The sequence below is a fragment of the Danio rerio genome, chromosome 11 (assembly GCF_052040795.2).
Source record: "Danio rerio strain M-AB ecotype USA chromosome 11, GRCz13ab, whole genome shotgun sequence".
NCBI classification, from domain to species: Eukaryota; Metazoa; Chordata; class Actinopteri; order Cypriniformes; family Danionidae; genus Danio; species Danio rerio.
The window spans coordinates 27887894-27902580 of NC_141031.1; the positions used below are offsets into that span (position 1 = coordinate 27887894).

The 14687-nt window shown below is 33.2% G+C and overlaps 2 protein-coding genes across 4 annotated transcripts in view; one reads left to right on the forward strand and one right to left on the reverse strand.

The window, feature by feature from the left end:
- Window positions 1-14687, forward strand: part of si:dkey-13a21.4 — a 26212-nt gene continuing 11525 nt past the window's right edge. Inside the window, exon 1 of one of the 2 annotated variants that reach the window (XM_087272332.1) lies at window positions 1-331. The gene's annotated coding sequence lies outside the window, so the exon portion shown is untranslated. The remainder of the gene's footprint in view (window positions 332-14687) is intronic. The other variant, XM_087272331.1, reaches the window with a different exon arrangement.
- gata1a (GATA binding protein 1a) lies at window positions 1069-9003 on the reverse strand. 2 transcript variants are annotated; one of them, XM_087271805.1, is made up of 6 exons: window positions 8902-9003; window positions 7203-7410; window positions 4896-5387; window positions 4679-4770; window positions 2699-2824; window positions 1069-2617 (listed from the first exon to the last, which is right to left on the reverse strand). In XM_087271805.1, the coding sequence occupies exons 2-6, from the start codon at window positions 7408-7410 to the stop codon at window positions 2333-2335; spliced, it is 1203 nt and encodes a 400-aa protein (XP_087127931.1). In that variant the 5' UTR covers window positions 8902-9003; the 3' UTR covers window positions 1069-2332.

A 14687-nucleotide genomic window follows, 5' to 3' on the forward strand; every position in this document is an offset into this window, starting at 1 on the left:
GGACTTTCTCCATTAAGTAAGGTGTATTTTAAGATCTTGCTGAGTAACAAAATATTGCAGGTGCTTGTTTTACATTAACATTTTGCTGTGAGAAAATTTTAGTTTTTATGTTAAAACCAACCAATTAATTATATTAATTTAAATTTCTGAGCTATTCAGCATTTTTGTAAGAGGATCATGTGGAAGGTAAACATTTTATTGCGATTTCAGCTAAGGCCGTTACTGCAGACGAGAGTTTGTTGAGTGTTGTTGGCGTTATTAGAAGAAAATAATAATTGTATTAATACCATCACCTTAAATTAAAGAAGCGGCAGTTTTCCAGTCCTGTAAGGTAAGAGTCGAGTTAATTACCTTTTTGTCGTGTGTTGGTCATTAAGTTGTAAGCATGTCTACGTGGTGATGTATTTATATTAAACTTATGCAGTCGATGAGATGCATCATTAACACAACTGTAAAGTAGCCTACATCTTCCAGTGCAGGTGCCTTTATTTACCTTCAGTTGTGGCGCGTGAGCCCTGGCAGTACACAGATATGCAGTTTTTCCGCCTGAGCTAAATTTAGAGCCTGGCACAAATGTAACCTGGGTTAAATGCTTTGTCGCCCTCCGCCAGCTTTATGGAAAGCGTTTCATTTGCATGTTCATGCTCCAAAAGCAGATCAATTGTCAAAGCCTCTGCAAAGTGGATGAATAGACAAAGACACTATTATTGCATAGCTGCAGTGACACGAAGTCTAAATAGTGAGCGTCAAACCACAAAGTCTAAAACAGTTAACGTTAGCAAATTTAAATATCATCATACTGAAAGTGGTCACTTATGAAAGTTAAGGTTAAGTGTACCGTAACCAACACGCTCTTTTACAGCATGCATCAAACTTGCCACATCTGTTAAGTCAACATAAAGAATATAATAGTTTTAAACTATCACGTTTTTAGGCAGTACTAGAATTTTAAAAAAAATGTTATTCTACAATATACTGGGTTTCTTTTAGATATGAAAACAAATGTTGAAGTCTTAACATTTAACAAGTCTTAATAGTTGCCACATGATTAGTTTCGACTCCCAGAACTGATTTTGAATTGCGTTTAATGATATAAAAAAAGTTACTGTAGTATCTGTTTGTAGCTGGTAATATTTCAACCTCAAAACGTTTAAAGAGCCCCTATTATGGGTTTTTAAAAATGAGCTTCCATGCAGTGTGTAACACAGGCCTAAGTGAGTGAATACACTCTGAGGTTTAAATATGAAAGTGCAGTGTGTTTAAAACAGTTGATTCTTTAATGTAATAGTCGACTCAGAGAGGACTAAATGAATCATGTTGGGTTCCTATCTTTTGCTTGAACGCATCAACGGCGATATGGTAGGCCTACATCACCAACTATGAAGTGTGGTTTCGATAAAACGTGAAAATGCCTTTCCCTTTAGACACTAGCAGAGCTCTGGAAATCACTGGACTGATCATGACACGAAAATGATGATCACTGACAGACGGAGATTCCGATTTGGGGAATAAACTGTTATAGTAATTTTTCACAACAGTAGTCACATATCTATTATAGATCTGTATCACTCAGGTTAAATCTGTATGGGGCTATTTACTTATTGCATCCAAAATCACGTTGAAAACAACGCATGCTTCTTCCTTTAACGATTTAAATGCATTTTATGCTTATGATCCTCTGCCGTTTGCTTTATCCACCATCAGCTGTTCCTACACACGCGCAGCACAGTCAGTTTTCCAAAAAAATGTTTTTTTTTTATGTTATTACTTGGGGTTAGATTTAAGAGTAGCGTAATATGCTAGTGTCACAATAGACTGGGTCATCGGACTAATCACTACAGATTAGCTACACGCTAAGGAGGGGTTTGGAAACAAATGTATCGCTGAACCAATCATACTGGAGTCGTTGGGATAGTTATGTAAAAATAAATGCATATTATAAGACAATAAAAGTGTTTTTTGACATTGCGTGCATATCAGCCGAAATCAAAATATGACCTTTTATAATGCAAAATAGGGGCTCTTTAAGTACAAGACATTTATTGAACGTCTCAAAAGAAGTTGTAATAGTCTGATTAAAGCACATACAATAAGCCATACAATCATCAATATTTACATTTAAATGATATAGCTCACAGTTTCAGCCATGTTTTTCTATTCAACTACACAACAGGTTCAAATATCACTGACAAGCTGTTTGACTGCAGCAGATATGGAGCAGCTTTAATGCATCTCTTTCAATAAAAATAGGACGGGATGCATTTATTGAGGGAAACAAAAAGTGTGTACAACATAATTTACAAGCTTCGTTATGGTCCCGTGGATGTTTCCTTCACACTAGTGTGGGCATCATGCCAGAGTTTGGGTGATGGGTGTAGGGCAAAGTGGTAGAGGAGTGTAAGGTGGAAGTTGGCAGTAGATGAGCCGGGTGACTGTAGGACAGAAGGGGTCCTGGGTTCAGAGAATACGCTCCTACATGCTCATCTGGAGGTGCCATGTGAGACATGTCAGGATAAACCTCTGAAGCTGCATTCTTTTTGCCCTTCTTGTTTCTGTTTGAAACCTTGCGGTTTCGAGTTTGTATGCCATCCTTCTTCATTGTCAAAGGCCTGTTGACCTGCAAAAAGTAGTACATTTGATGTTTTGACGGTTGATTATTTTTCCTTCTGGTAAACGTAGTGTAATTGTGTATACTCACATTGTGCAGTTTAAAATAAAGGCCGCAGGCGTTGCACACAGGCTCGCCGCTGGCATTGCGTCTCCATAGTGTTGTAGTACTAGTGTGGCAGTTGGCGCACTGCGTTCCAGCACGTTTGCTGACAATCTGATGCAGGAGACAATTTTTTGTATAATTATTTAGTTCATTATAACCAATAGGGTATATGCCAAAGTATGCTAATAGGACTTTTTATTTGCCACAGATTAAACGCTTCCGGTGAACTAAATGCCATTGCAAAATCGTTTAAGGTCTGTTTTCTTTAAAAATCAGCCATCTCCACTGGCTGAGTGATATCTAATATAAAGCTGGTCTCAGATTGTACAAGAAGCACCGCATTAAATTACATTTTTCCCCGCCATGTCTTTATAATATGAGCATTTATTTTACCCCAGTATATTCAGTGGAGCTTCTGTGCTAGCCTGCCGATTCTGATGGGTGCGTGCGAGTAAACGGCATTTTGTCTTGTTTTGCGCTTGAGCAACTAAATGAATGCCAAAGTCTATTTAACTGAATGTATTTTAATGACATTGCAACATCGATGCTGTGAAAGGAACCATATAAAATGGAAAAAAACTCACAATAACAGGCCACCGGAAGTTTATCAGTATGGGAACAACACTAGCTCAGCATATACCCTATTGCAAACATATTTGGTATATATATTAGGGATGCTGTTCCGATTTCATGTCATGGTGATCGGCCGATACTGATGCTGATGCTTTAAGCTTTATATAACTTTGCTATTGCATAAAGCACATTTTCCCTTCAAGTATGATAAAGTGGAGATCTCTCCTCGGTTCATGAGATTGGCCAGATTGGCGAATACCAATCGAGTCATGAAATGTGATTATCAGTCAATAACAATCTCGGGTCGATCGATTGGAGCATCCCTAATATATTTCGTCTTATTTGATTTATTTTGGCTAGATTAAAAGCAGTTTTACATTTCTTTAAGAACCAATTTAAGGTCAAAATTATTACCCCCTTTAAGCTATGTATTTTTTGATAGTCTACAGAACAAACCATTGTTATAAAATAACTTGCTTAACCCAATTAACCTAGTTAATCCTTTAAATGTCAATTTAAGCTGTATAGAAGTGTCCTAAAAAATATCTAGTAAAATATTATTTAATGTCATTATGGCAAAGATAAAATAAATCTGCTGTTAGAAAAAGAGTTATTTAAATTATTATGTTTAGAAATGTGTTGACAAAATCTTCTCTCTGTTAAACAGAAATTGGCGAAAAATAAACAAGGGGGACTAATAATTCTGATTTCAACTGTGTGTGTGTGTGTGTGTGTGTGTGTGTGTGTGTGTGTGTGTGTGTGTGTGTGTGTGTGTGTGTGTGTGTGTGTGTATAGACATAGATAGACATTTTTCTGTCTGCATAAATATTATTTCATCACAACTATGACTATTATCAAATAACTCTTTATTTAAAGTTGGTATGTTTGTTCTGATTTCATTTGCACACAAATAGCAAATTTGCATAAAGCTATATATAGATTTAGCAAATATCAACATTTGCTTTTATATTGCGTCATAATAAATGCAGTCCATACATGCAAAATAAATATATATATATATATTTTAAAGAATAGTTTTTATAGAGTTATGCAATATTAATGCATAAAACAACATGTAATTTATATATTTATAGCAGATATCATTTGCATATTTTCTCATTTAGTTAAAAATGTAACTTATTATTAATCTACTTATACAATGGTGCATTATTTTATTTTGTTATATCTAGTTTTTATTGCTATATAATAATGCACATGCAGTATATTCACAGTGGTTAAAATATATTATATATAGCAACTGCTTCATCACACATTGTATAATCAAGTTCTTCAGATATTATAAACTGCTTTGAAATAATCTGTATTGTGAAAAGTGCTATATAACTATATTTACCTTAGTTTAACATTAAGTTTTGTATTCATTTTACATACCAGCCTCTTTTTTGGTCTGATGAGGGGTCTGTTCTGGCCGTTCATCTTATGGTACAGTCCACAAGCATTACAGAGGTAGTGGCCTGTCCCATCTCGACGCCACAGAGGGGTGGCGGTGGCACCACAATTCACACATTCACGAGCCTCTGTAAAATTCACAAATTCTTAAAAGGAAAGCACACACAATTTTAATCAATTCGACTAGATCACATCATACCAGGTGGCGAAAGTCTCATCTTGTTGCGCAGTTTGGGTGAGTACGATGAAGGGCTCATCCAGGGTCCCCCAGTTGAATAGAGCGCTGCTGAACTGTAGTCTTGAGATGTGCTCATGTAGGATCCATATGGACTCAGCATGTGTGGAGAAGGGCCGTAAACTCCTCCAGTGGCTGAACTCAGATTGAGAAAGCTGCTTCCACTTCCACTCATGGGACTCAGGCGCTCGGCTTTCAGGACTTCCTGGAGCCTGGGACTGTCTTTCCCATCACGACTCGGGGAAGGGAAGCCCTCTTTGGGGGAGGTGAAAGATGGAGTGGCAGTGTTCTGGTAGATGGACGTGGAGGTGTGAGAGTGGAGAGGTGTTTTTGGGAAAGGGCTACTGGACCAGACCGTGGATGTGGGGTTGTAGGGAGAGTTTAGAGAGTGACCTGCAGAGTTGTCTAGCCATTGGATGTTTCCCAGAATTGACTGAGATGAGTAGACTTGGCGAACTGTTTTATTGAGATAACAGAATGATCAGTTTGTAAATATAAATGGACAACAATATTGACTTAAAGAGATAGTTCACCCAAATTTAAAAATACTGTTACTCATCCTTCACTTGTTCCAACCCTGTTTGAGTTGAACAAAAAATATACTGAGAAATGTTGGAAAAAACAGCCATTCACTTGCATAGTATTTTATATTATTATAGATGTCAATGGATGTTTTATATAACATTCTTCAGAGTATTTTGTTTTGTTTTTAACAGAGGAAACAGATGATTTTTTAGCTATGCCACGAGGCAATGTTGCTTCAGACCTCATTAGTGTATCAACAAAAACTAAGGCTTTGGCCTAAAATACAAATAACGCCAAACTATTTTGGCAGCCTAAAATGCACAATTTTCATCATCATGTATAAATTCATAAATGTGATTTTGTGAAAATTGTGAATTTATGTACATTTCATTTTCAGTCTCTAGGCATGCTTGAGTATTTGAAGACAACCAAAATATCATTAGCAGACTAGGATCCTGTGTTCACAGATATTCCAGCAAACGATTTTGTGTTAAATAGACGTCTAATAGACCTCTAAACATAGACAACTTGGCTAAAACAAGACTAAACTTGGGCTGTCAGTGAAAATCTGATTGACATCTAGAATAGCCCAAAACTAGACTAGTCGTCAAATTAGAAAGATTTTATATGTGTAGTCATTCTTTTCTGGTTATTTGATGACTAGTCTAGTTTTGGCCTATTCTTAGATATCTGTTAAATTTTCATTGACAACCCAAATTTAGCCTTGTTTTAGCCAAGACAACTATGTTTTGATGTCTATTAGACATCTATTAGAAACAAAAAATACTTGCTGGGATGTTTCTTTACAAACTAACAAGGTCATCTACTGACCTGTATAGATAATAGATAATACACTGCATTTAAAAATGCAAAAACAAACAAAAAAAAGTTTCAATTGTTAGTACACAAATTTCATGTAAAAGTGTTATTTCATTGTGAAAGAAATTTTTAGCCTTATTTTGCATTACCCCTAGAGGTAAACAGTTTTAAATCCACTGATCTCCGGGTTAAGCAGGAGTACTTGTAGCTAAGCTTAGCATAAATCATTGAACCAGATTAGACCATTAGCATGTCGCTGAAAAATGTCAAGAGTTTTGACAAGTTTACATGTTTCGATAATATTTCTTTTTAAAGCTTGACTCTTCTGTAGTTACATCTTGTATTAAGACAGACAGAAATCTAAAGGTCGCTATTTTCAAAGTCGATTTGGCTAGGAACAATACTCTTACACTCTACCATACTACCCTGCTGATAAAAACAGCATGCTGGTAAGGTATGTTTAGATGCTGGTATGCTGGTCTTGCTGCTTTCAGTGTTGATTTCAATGCTGGTTTTGCTGGTCGTGATGCTGGTTTTGCTAGTCTCAGTTCTATTCCTGACCAACATTGAGACTAGCAAAACCAGCATTGAAACAAGCAAGACTAGCATAATAGCATCAAAACATACCTTGCCAGCATATGCTGTTTTTTCAGTTGGGTAATCAAGGTATTTTGCTGCAGTACCCTGACTGCAGGTGCAATGGTATAACAATGCTGCCACCATGGTAAGGCAGAAAAATTCCTTAATTAGCTATTAGATTTGTGTTAAGCTACGCTAATTGTTACTTTAAAGAAAATACTGTTTACAAGTAACGTTATTATATTTTCAAAGCAGTTGAGCAATAAGTGCATGTCTTCAGACAGCTTCTATCTATCATTACATTTTCAATACCATTTGGTGATATAGAAATGGCCTGTTTGGACTCACCTGGACTGTGTCTATAGGACGACGAGGCTCGGCTCTGGACGCTGGTGGAATAATACGATGGCAGTAGGTCAGTCTCAGAGCTTGAGTAGAAAGGTTCATCTACATCAACGGGTGGCAGTAAACCAGAGTCTGTTGTGTAGTTAACCAATGGGTCTGGACTGAGCAGACCGGGGGACACCCAACGAGAAGGCTCAGAGGAGTTCTCCATCTGGCAAATCATGAAAAATAAGGCTCAAGCTTAATTGTAATGACTGGAAAGATTTTGAGTAGATTCTAATATGCACATGCAAACATTCAGAGCAACTGGCATCAATGAAATGATAACTGATATCAACAGGTATTGGAGATCTGCTTATTAATACATATGATGGTTTATGAAGGTATCTAGACAGTACGGCCTGTCACACTTCCCTTTGAAAGGTCCTCATTTGACTGTGGCAAAAAGTCAACACTAAAAATACATCGGCTTGTCTAAATTTTTCACAAGCATTCACAACAGTTAGCATTAGCTCACAACAACATTCACTCCCTTGGGGTAATTGACTATTAAAAGAGTAACAGAAAAAAAAACAGACTTTTGAGTAAGATTAATATTGATATTAATATGTCTGTACAGAAAAATTGTTCTAAAATATATTTTCAGTCTCAAAGCAAGTTGTTTATTACATTTATATAGTGTAGTTAAGCTCAAATAAATATTGTTACAGATATTATTATTAAGACTTAGATTACTAGAAAAAAAATATATGGTGTTTGTTCGCACTTATTTCTCTTTTATTTTTATTTAGATTTTGTTTAAATCATTTTTTATTTGCCTGTAGTTGTAGAGTCTAATCTGAGGTCTATAATTAATTAAAATTGAACTGCAAACCTTAGATATCGTAACCTCCCCATAAAATAGTTCAACCAAATATTTACCCAGCCATCTTTATCAAAACATAATTGTATTTATGGACGAATTGCATAAATAATATTTAACACAATAATGAAAATTCCTCATTTTGTCTTGCCGTTTCCCCTCAGTCCGTCGCGTTATCACATTGAATAGAAAACACTGCAGCCCATCTATATGAGTGATTATGAATCCTATCACATATTCTTCTGATAACAGTGGTTTACTTAATCTACTACAGTCTATTTAATGATTTCACACATTGCAAGTGTGAGACAATATTTAGTTCATAAAAAGTGCATATTAGCTTAATTCAGTGCTAACTCTATGCAATGTTTTAACCAAAGCATATGTGTGGTTGTTTGATGTATCAAACCTTTAATATGAATACAGACTGTAACGTTCAGAATACTTTTTTGTTGTAAATTTGCATATATGTATGGTATATACTAACATAAATAACATGATAATAATAACACAAATATACATAATTGCAATTATTTCACTTGACATTTGAATAAACGTTTAACATTTCATCATTGTTGCAGGATTTAAAAGCAATTTACTTATTAAGTGCTTACCTGACTTAACATTTTAATGTCAATATAAGTGTATTAAACATACTGCAAGGTTTAAAAGCTGATTAAATCAAGTGTATCACATACTTGGCAAAATTTAAAGACGTAGAAATTACAGATAAACAAATAATTATTCCAGTAATTAACATAATAAAAATAATTGAGTGAGTATAAAGCCAGCTCATGTGTTGTTAGACACTTTTTACTGACACCGTATTTATGAACTTACCTGCAAGTGTAGTATTGAAGATGTCGTTTATCAGTATCAGGAGATTCTCAGATCATGGAGTGAACTAGCCGCCTGTTTGCTTGCTTATCTCCTTCAGTCTTTGGGAACTAGTAGGTTCATTTGAAATTGTAGGGCACCAATGGGTGGGGTTGGGGTACTTTTTTTTTGGACACTCCTACCATACGGGTGGCCACGCTTTCCACTTTGAATATTATATGGCAGAACTCTAGCTGACACAGCATGTGAGTTCAGTTCAAATGAATAGTGGAGGATTGTGCAAATTTTTTTATTTTATTTTGAACACAAATTATTTTTATAATACACATATATACACATATTATAGTGAAAGAATCAAAACTGAAATTAGTTTCACTGAGTAAATGTTAGGAAATTACAATAAAAATATTAAGAAACAAAAATTTTAATTCCTATTTAAATGTTTTATTAGATTTTAGCCTATATGACCTTATAGACAAAGACTGGATGTTCCACATCTACACTGTAAAAATATAAATATGAACAATTAGTCATGACAGTTTTTAGTTCATTGTAACATTAATCTATGGTGTTCTAACTTAATTTTATAAGTTATTCATTCAGTTTTATGTCAGTTTAACAATTTAAGTTCAATGTACTGATAAGGTTAACTTGATTTAACTTAAAATTTAAGGTTGGATTTTTTTTACAGTGTACATCAAATTAAATGTCCAAAAGTCATTTTATTTACATAGAAATCATATTAAAACCACAGTTAGTGTCCATTTTTTCAAAAAAATAAGTAAAAATAAAATGCCCCAAATATGAATGAAATGTTTCATCATCGTTAAGTGCATCATATGGTTATGTAAAACTAAAGCTACATATTTATTCTCACTTTTTAAAAATATACTGCTCAAAAAAATAAATAAATAAAGGAAACGCTTAAAAACACAATGTAACAATTTTTTGTGCAGTATATATTAAAGTAAAAATGCTGCTTATGTTAAAATATATAAAATTGAAAATGATGAATAAAATTTTGCTGAATAATCAGTGAAACCTAGTGGTTTGAGAAAAAGTAGCAAATTATAACTATTTAAATTGACGATTAATCAGTCCCTAATTGATTTACTTACAATTTTTGCATTGCAATACCTAACTCCTAATGTCGCTACACACTCGATGCATTTTTTTCAACACATCTCGTCATTTCTAAAATATCAACCTCTACCAGATGGTTGATATGTCGGTTTATGGTAAAAGTACTGGAATTAATACATATACTAAGTGTAAGGCCAATTTATTTAAAAGCAATATTCAAAATAAAACATTTTTTAATACTAAATCATCTTTATTTTTGAAGTATGCGGTAAAAATATTTGAGATTCTCATTTATAATGCTTTCTGGTTGTTTTTTTACAATTAAACCAAACATGTTCTCCCCGTGTTTGTGTGGGTTTCCTGCAAAGACATGCAGTTCAGATGAATTGGGTAGGCTAAATTGTCCATAGTGTATGGATGTTTCCCAGTGATGGTTTGCAGCTGGAAGGGCATCCACTGTGTGAAACATATGCTAAATAAGTTGGCGATTCATTCCGCTGTGGCGACTCCATATTAATAAACAGACTTAGCCAAAAAGAAAATGAATGAAACCAAAATTCAGAGTAGTCGTGCAAAAGAATTATGTTTGACTTTTTTGTAAACCAGCAATGATGTGTGTGTAAACCATTATTTAAAAAGTCAAAAATGGACACCCATTTGGTAAATGGGCAGTCAAAGGGTTATTTTTTTTGCATGATTGGTATTTTAAATGTACCTAATGATGTTTTGGTATTAAAATTATTATACTAAATTCAGTTTATCAGGCATCTTCTGTAAATTAATGCAAAAAATAGTAATAATACTATAGAAACAAGACAAAAAACACTAGTATTTAATTTCTAATATAAATAAAATACTGTCAGAGATTATATAAAATGGCTTCACTTATAAATATAGATAAAGACGCAAATCCAACAGCGCTGGGAAAATCCCACAGACAGCCAGAGAAACCTAATTTTACAACAACCATAAACTTATAGTATCTATGATTCAAGCACGACATTAATAAAGTTTCATTGTTGAAAAGAATTAAGCATATGCTGTGGCCTAATACATATGGCAATTAAAATGGCGTGCAAAGTGTTAACAAAGAGCACTTGGGATGGAAACAGTGACTGTGAACAAAGCGAATGAAAATGCAAAAGCACTTTTCCCTGGTGCAGCTCAGCAAAGAACAGTAATGCAAATAAACTCAAATGCTGCAATCATGGTGAGAGATACGGACGCAGAACGGCCTGCCGGAGCACAGGACTAAGACTGTCACTCTCATTTGACAGGCAAAACACTTTCAACTTCCCTCCACCATTGTGCATTTATAATTTTCAGGGAAACTGGGATGAGATCCAGAGAAGCAAATCCTTCACCAAGCGCCAGGTTATTAATTTACATAAGGTTCCATTCTAGAACCTTAACATATTATATATGTATTGTTACATTATTAATCTAACCTTTAATATTTTAAACTCAAATATACTGATAATATAATATAGTATATTATATATTACTTACATTGGTACAATACAATATAATGCATCAATTATAAATGACTTGAAATGAATTGCATGTGTATATCAATGAAGACAAAACCTACAATACATGTTATGTTACTGAAATGCTTAATTGATTTCAATTCGTTGACTTTCAGCATTTGCATAAAGCTGAAGCCACATATATAATGATGTTAATAAATGTACTTATATTATGCACACATGTTCTTATATAAATTAATAAATAGATACACTGTAAAACCCAACAGTCAACTTTATTAAATGAAATGAGTGTAGTAACTCAAAATGTACTGAATGTTAATTCTACTAATTTGAAAAGAGTTTTGAAGTAATGAGTTAATTAAAAACAGTTCACAGGACTCATATAGATTAGCTTTTTAAATGAAATGGTTTGTTGCGATCGATTTCCTCAAACGGTTTGAGTTGCCTTAACTTGTTGGGTTTTACAGTGCTCAGTTGGTTTGAGTTCTCTTCATTTATTGGGTTTTACTGTCCTCAAATTGCTTCCTTTACTCAAATGGATTCAGTTCACAGTACTCATTAGGATTCATTTTTCAACTTTAATGGTTTGTTGCAATCAGTTTCCTCAATTGGTTTGAGTTTAACTTTTTGGGTTTTATAGTGTACATATGTGTGAATAAATGTGTGTGTGTGTGTGTGTGCGTGCGTGTGTGTGTGCGTGTGTGTGTGATATATTTTTTCGCATGTGCATCACATATATTATACCCTCTATTACTAAATATATATTTGTATACATTACCATACGTTATTTGTAATTGTACATGTAATTGCATACAATAACATTTTTAAAAATGAAGCTGCAGTTTTTCATGTATTATTGAGCATACTGTACCAAGCACCATGTTATTGATTTACATAAGGTTCTGTTTTAGAACTTAAATATATAATTCATAAATATTGTTACATTAGGAATCTAAACTTCAATATATAAATACTCAAATATACTGGATAATATAATACAGTATATTGTATATTACTTATTTTGGTTCAATATAATATGTTGCATAAACTATATATGGATTTTTAAAATGCATCGCACATTTATATCAATGAAGACAAAACCTACAACATATTTTGTCCCCCCCTGTGAATTTTTTATTCTTTTTTACATATTTCCCAAATTATGCTTAACAGAGTAAGGACATTTTCACAGTATGTCTGATAATATTTTTTTTTTCTGGAGAAATTCTTATTTGTTTTTTCAGCCACAATAAAAGCAGTTTACATTTTTAAACACCATTTTAAGGACAAAATTCTAAGCCCCTTTAAGCCATTTTTTTCAATAGTCTACAGAACAAACCATTGTTCTACAATAACTTACCCAATTACCCTAACCTGCCTACTTAACCTAATTAACCTAGTTAAGCCTTTAAATGTCACTTTAAGTGGTATAGAAATGTCTTGAAAAATATCTAGTCAAATATTATTTACTGTCATCATGACAAAGATAAAAGAAATCAGTTATTAGAAACGAGTTATTAAAACTAATGTGTTGAAGAAAACTAATCTCCTTTCAACAGAATAAATATGCATACATGCATACATATATATATATATAAATAAATATATATATATATACATATATATATATATATATATATATATATATATATATATATATATATATATATATATATATATATATATATATATATATATATTAAATACATTAAAACATTTACAAATATGAAGCTGCAGTTTCACATGTATTATTGAGCGTACTGTAATATATTAATACAATAAATGTTCAGGAAAGTAAATTTTCTTCAACAAATTATCAATTTAAGGCAGTAACCCTTTTTTTACAGTGCGTTACAAATCAACATAATTATAGAATATTCTATATAATATAATTTTATGAAGCTGTTTGATAGTGTTATGTGAAAGTGTCATCTTTTTATTTATGTGTTTATTTATTTAGACATCTATGGTGTCCATTTACTCACATTTTATAGTATAGAGTAACTTAATTATGCTCACGAAAACTAAACGGTCAAAGAGAAAGAAGTCTCCAAAGACCAGTTTTGAGGGATGTGGCTGTGTGTGTGTTTCTGTGTGTGTGCGCTGCTGCTGAACTGTGATAAGAAGCTATCTAGATTGGAGTGGGAGGTTGGGGATCGTATAACTAGTAATGGCACTACATGAACAAATTCACAGCTACAGTGACACCCTCACTGCTCATCACACAATGGTGTGTTTTTTCACAACTCATAGTTTACTTAGCTCATCTAAATGATGATTTACTTTAAGTACTGCATTAAAGTACTGTGCAAAAGTCTAGAGCCGTCAAAGCAGTGGTATATTTATTTATATTCAGCCAACTTTTTGGTCTCTTTAGGTCTTCTGTTCTAATCTAAATGATACATTTTCAGAATAAAATGGCTTGTCAGTATTTGGTGTGACCTGACCTGTTCTGTTTACTGTATACTGTATTTGAACTGTTCTGTATACTGTCCTGAGGTTTCATTTTAAATAATGTGCTATGTAAAATCAGGCTTTTCAGCATTTCTCATAGTGCTTCTTTAGATTTAAGTTCTTTAGATTTAAGATTAATGTTTATTTTTCATCAAGTGATACTGCACCATCTCTATAATATTCAGGTCTGGACTCTGTGTAGGCCATTTCAAGAATCAGCTGTTTTGGTTTGCAAATATGATTTCATTGCATTAGAAATGTGCTTGTGGTTATTAAAATGCTGAAAATTAAAACCATTACTAATGTTTCCTTTCTAGAAGGAATGGCATGATGGATTAAAACCTGTCTGTGCTTTTCAGCATTCATCTGATTAACACACAGTGGGGTTTTGATTCCAATCACATAAACTAAAGTTTTAACGGGTCGTTCATAAAGACTGCAGTTTGATTTCTAATGAATTTCTAAATGAATCAACTGTTTGAACAAATCAAATGAATAAATGATTCAGTGACTTACTCATTAAAGACATTTACCTCCACCAACTTTATTAATTAAAAAACTGTATAGTTTACCCTAGAACTAGAATTCTGTCCTTATTTACTCATTTTCATGTTCATTCAAACATGGTTTCTATCAGGATTTATATTATTTTATGTTAAAAATAAAATAAATATAGAAGAATATTTAACATATAAACTGTTTTGGTTAAATTTGACATTCATTGTATGATTAAAAAATAATAAACAAAAATTCTCAAACAAT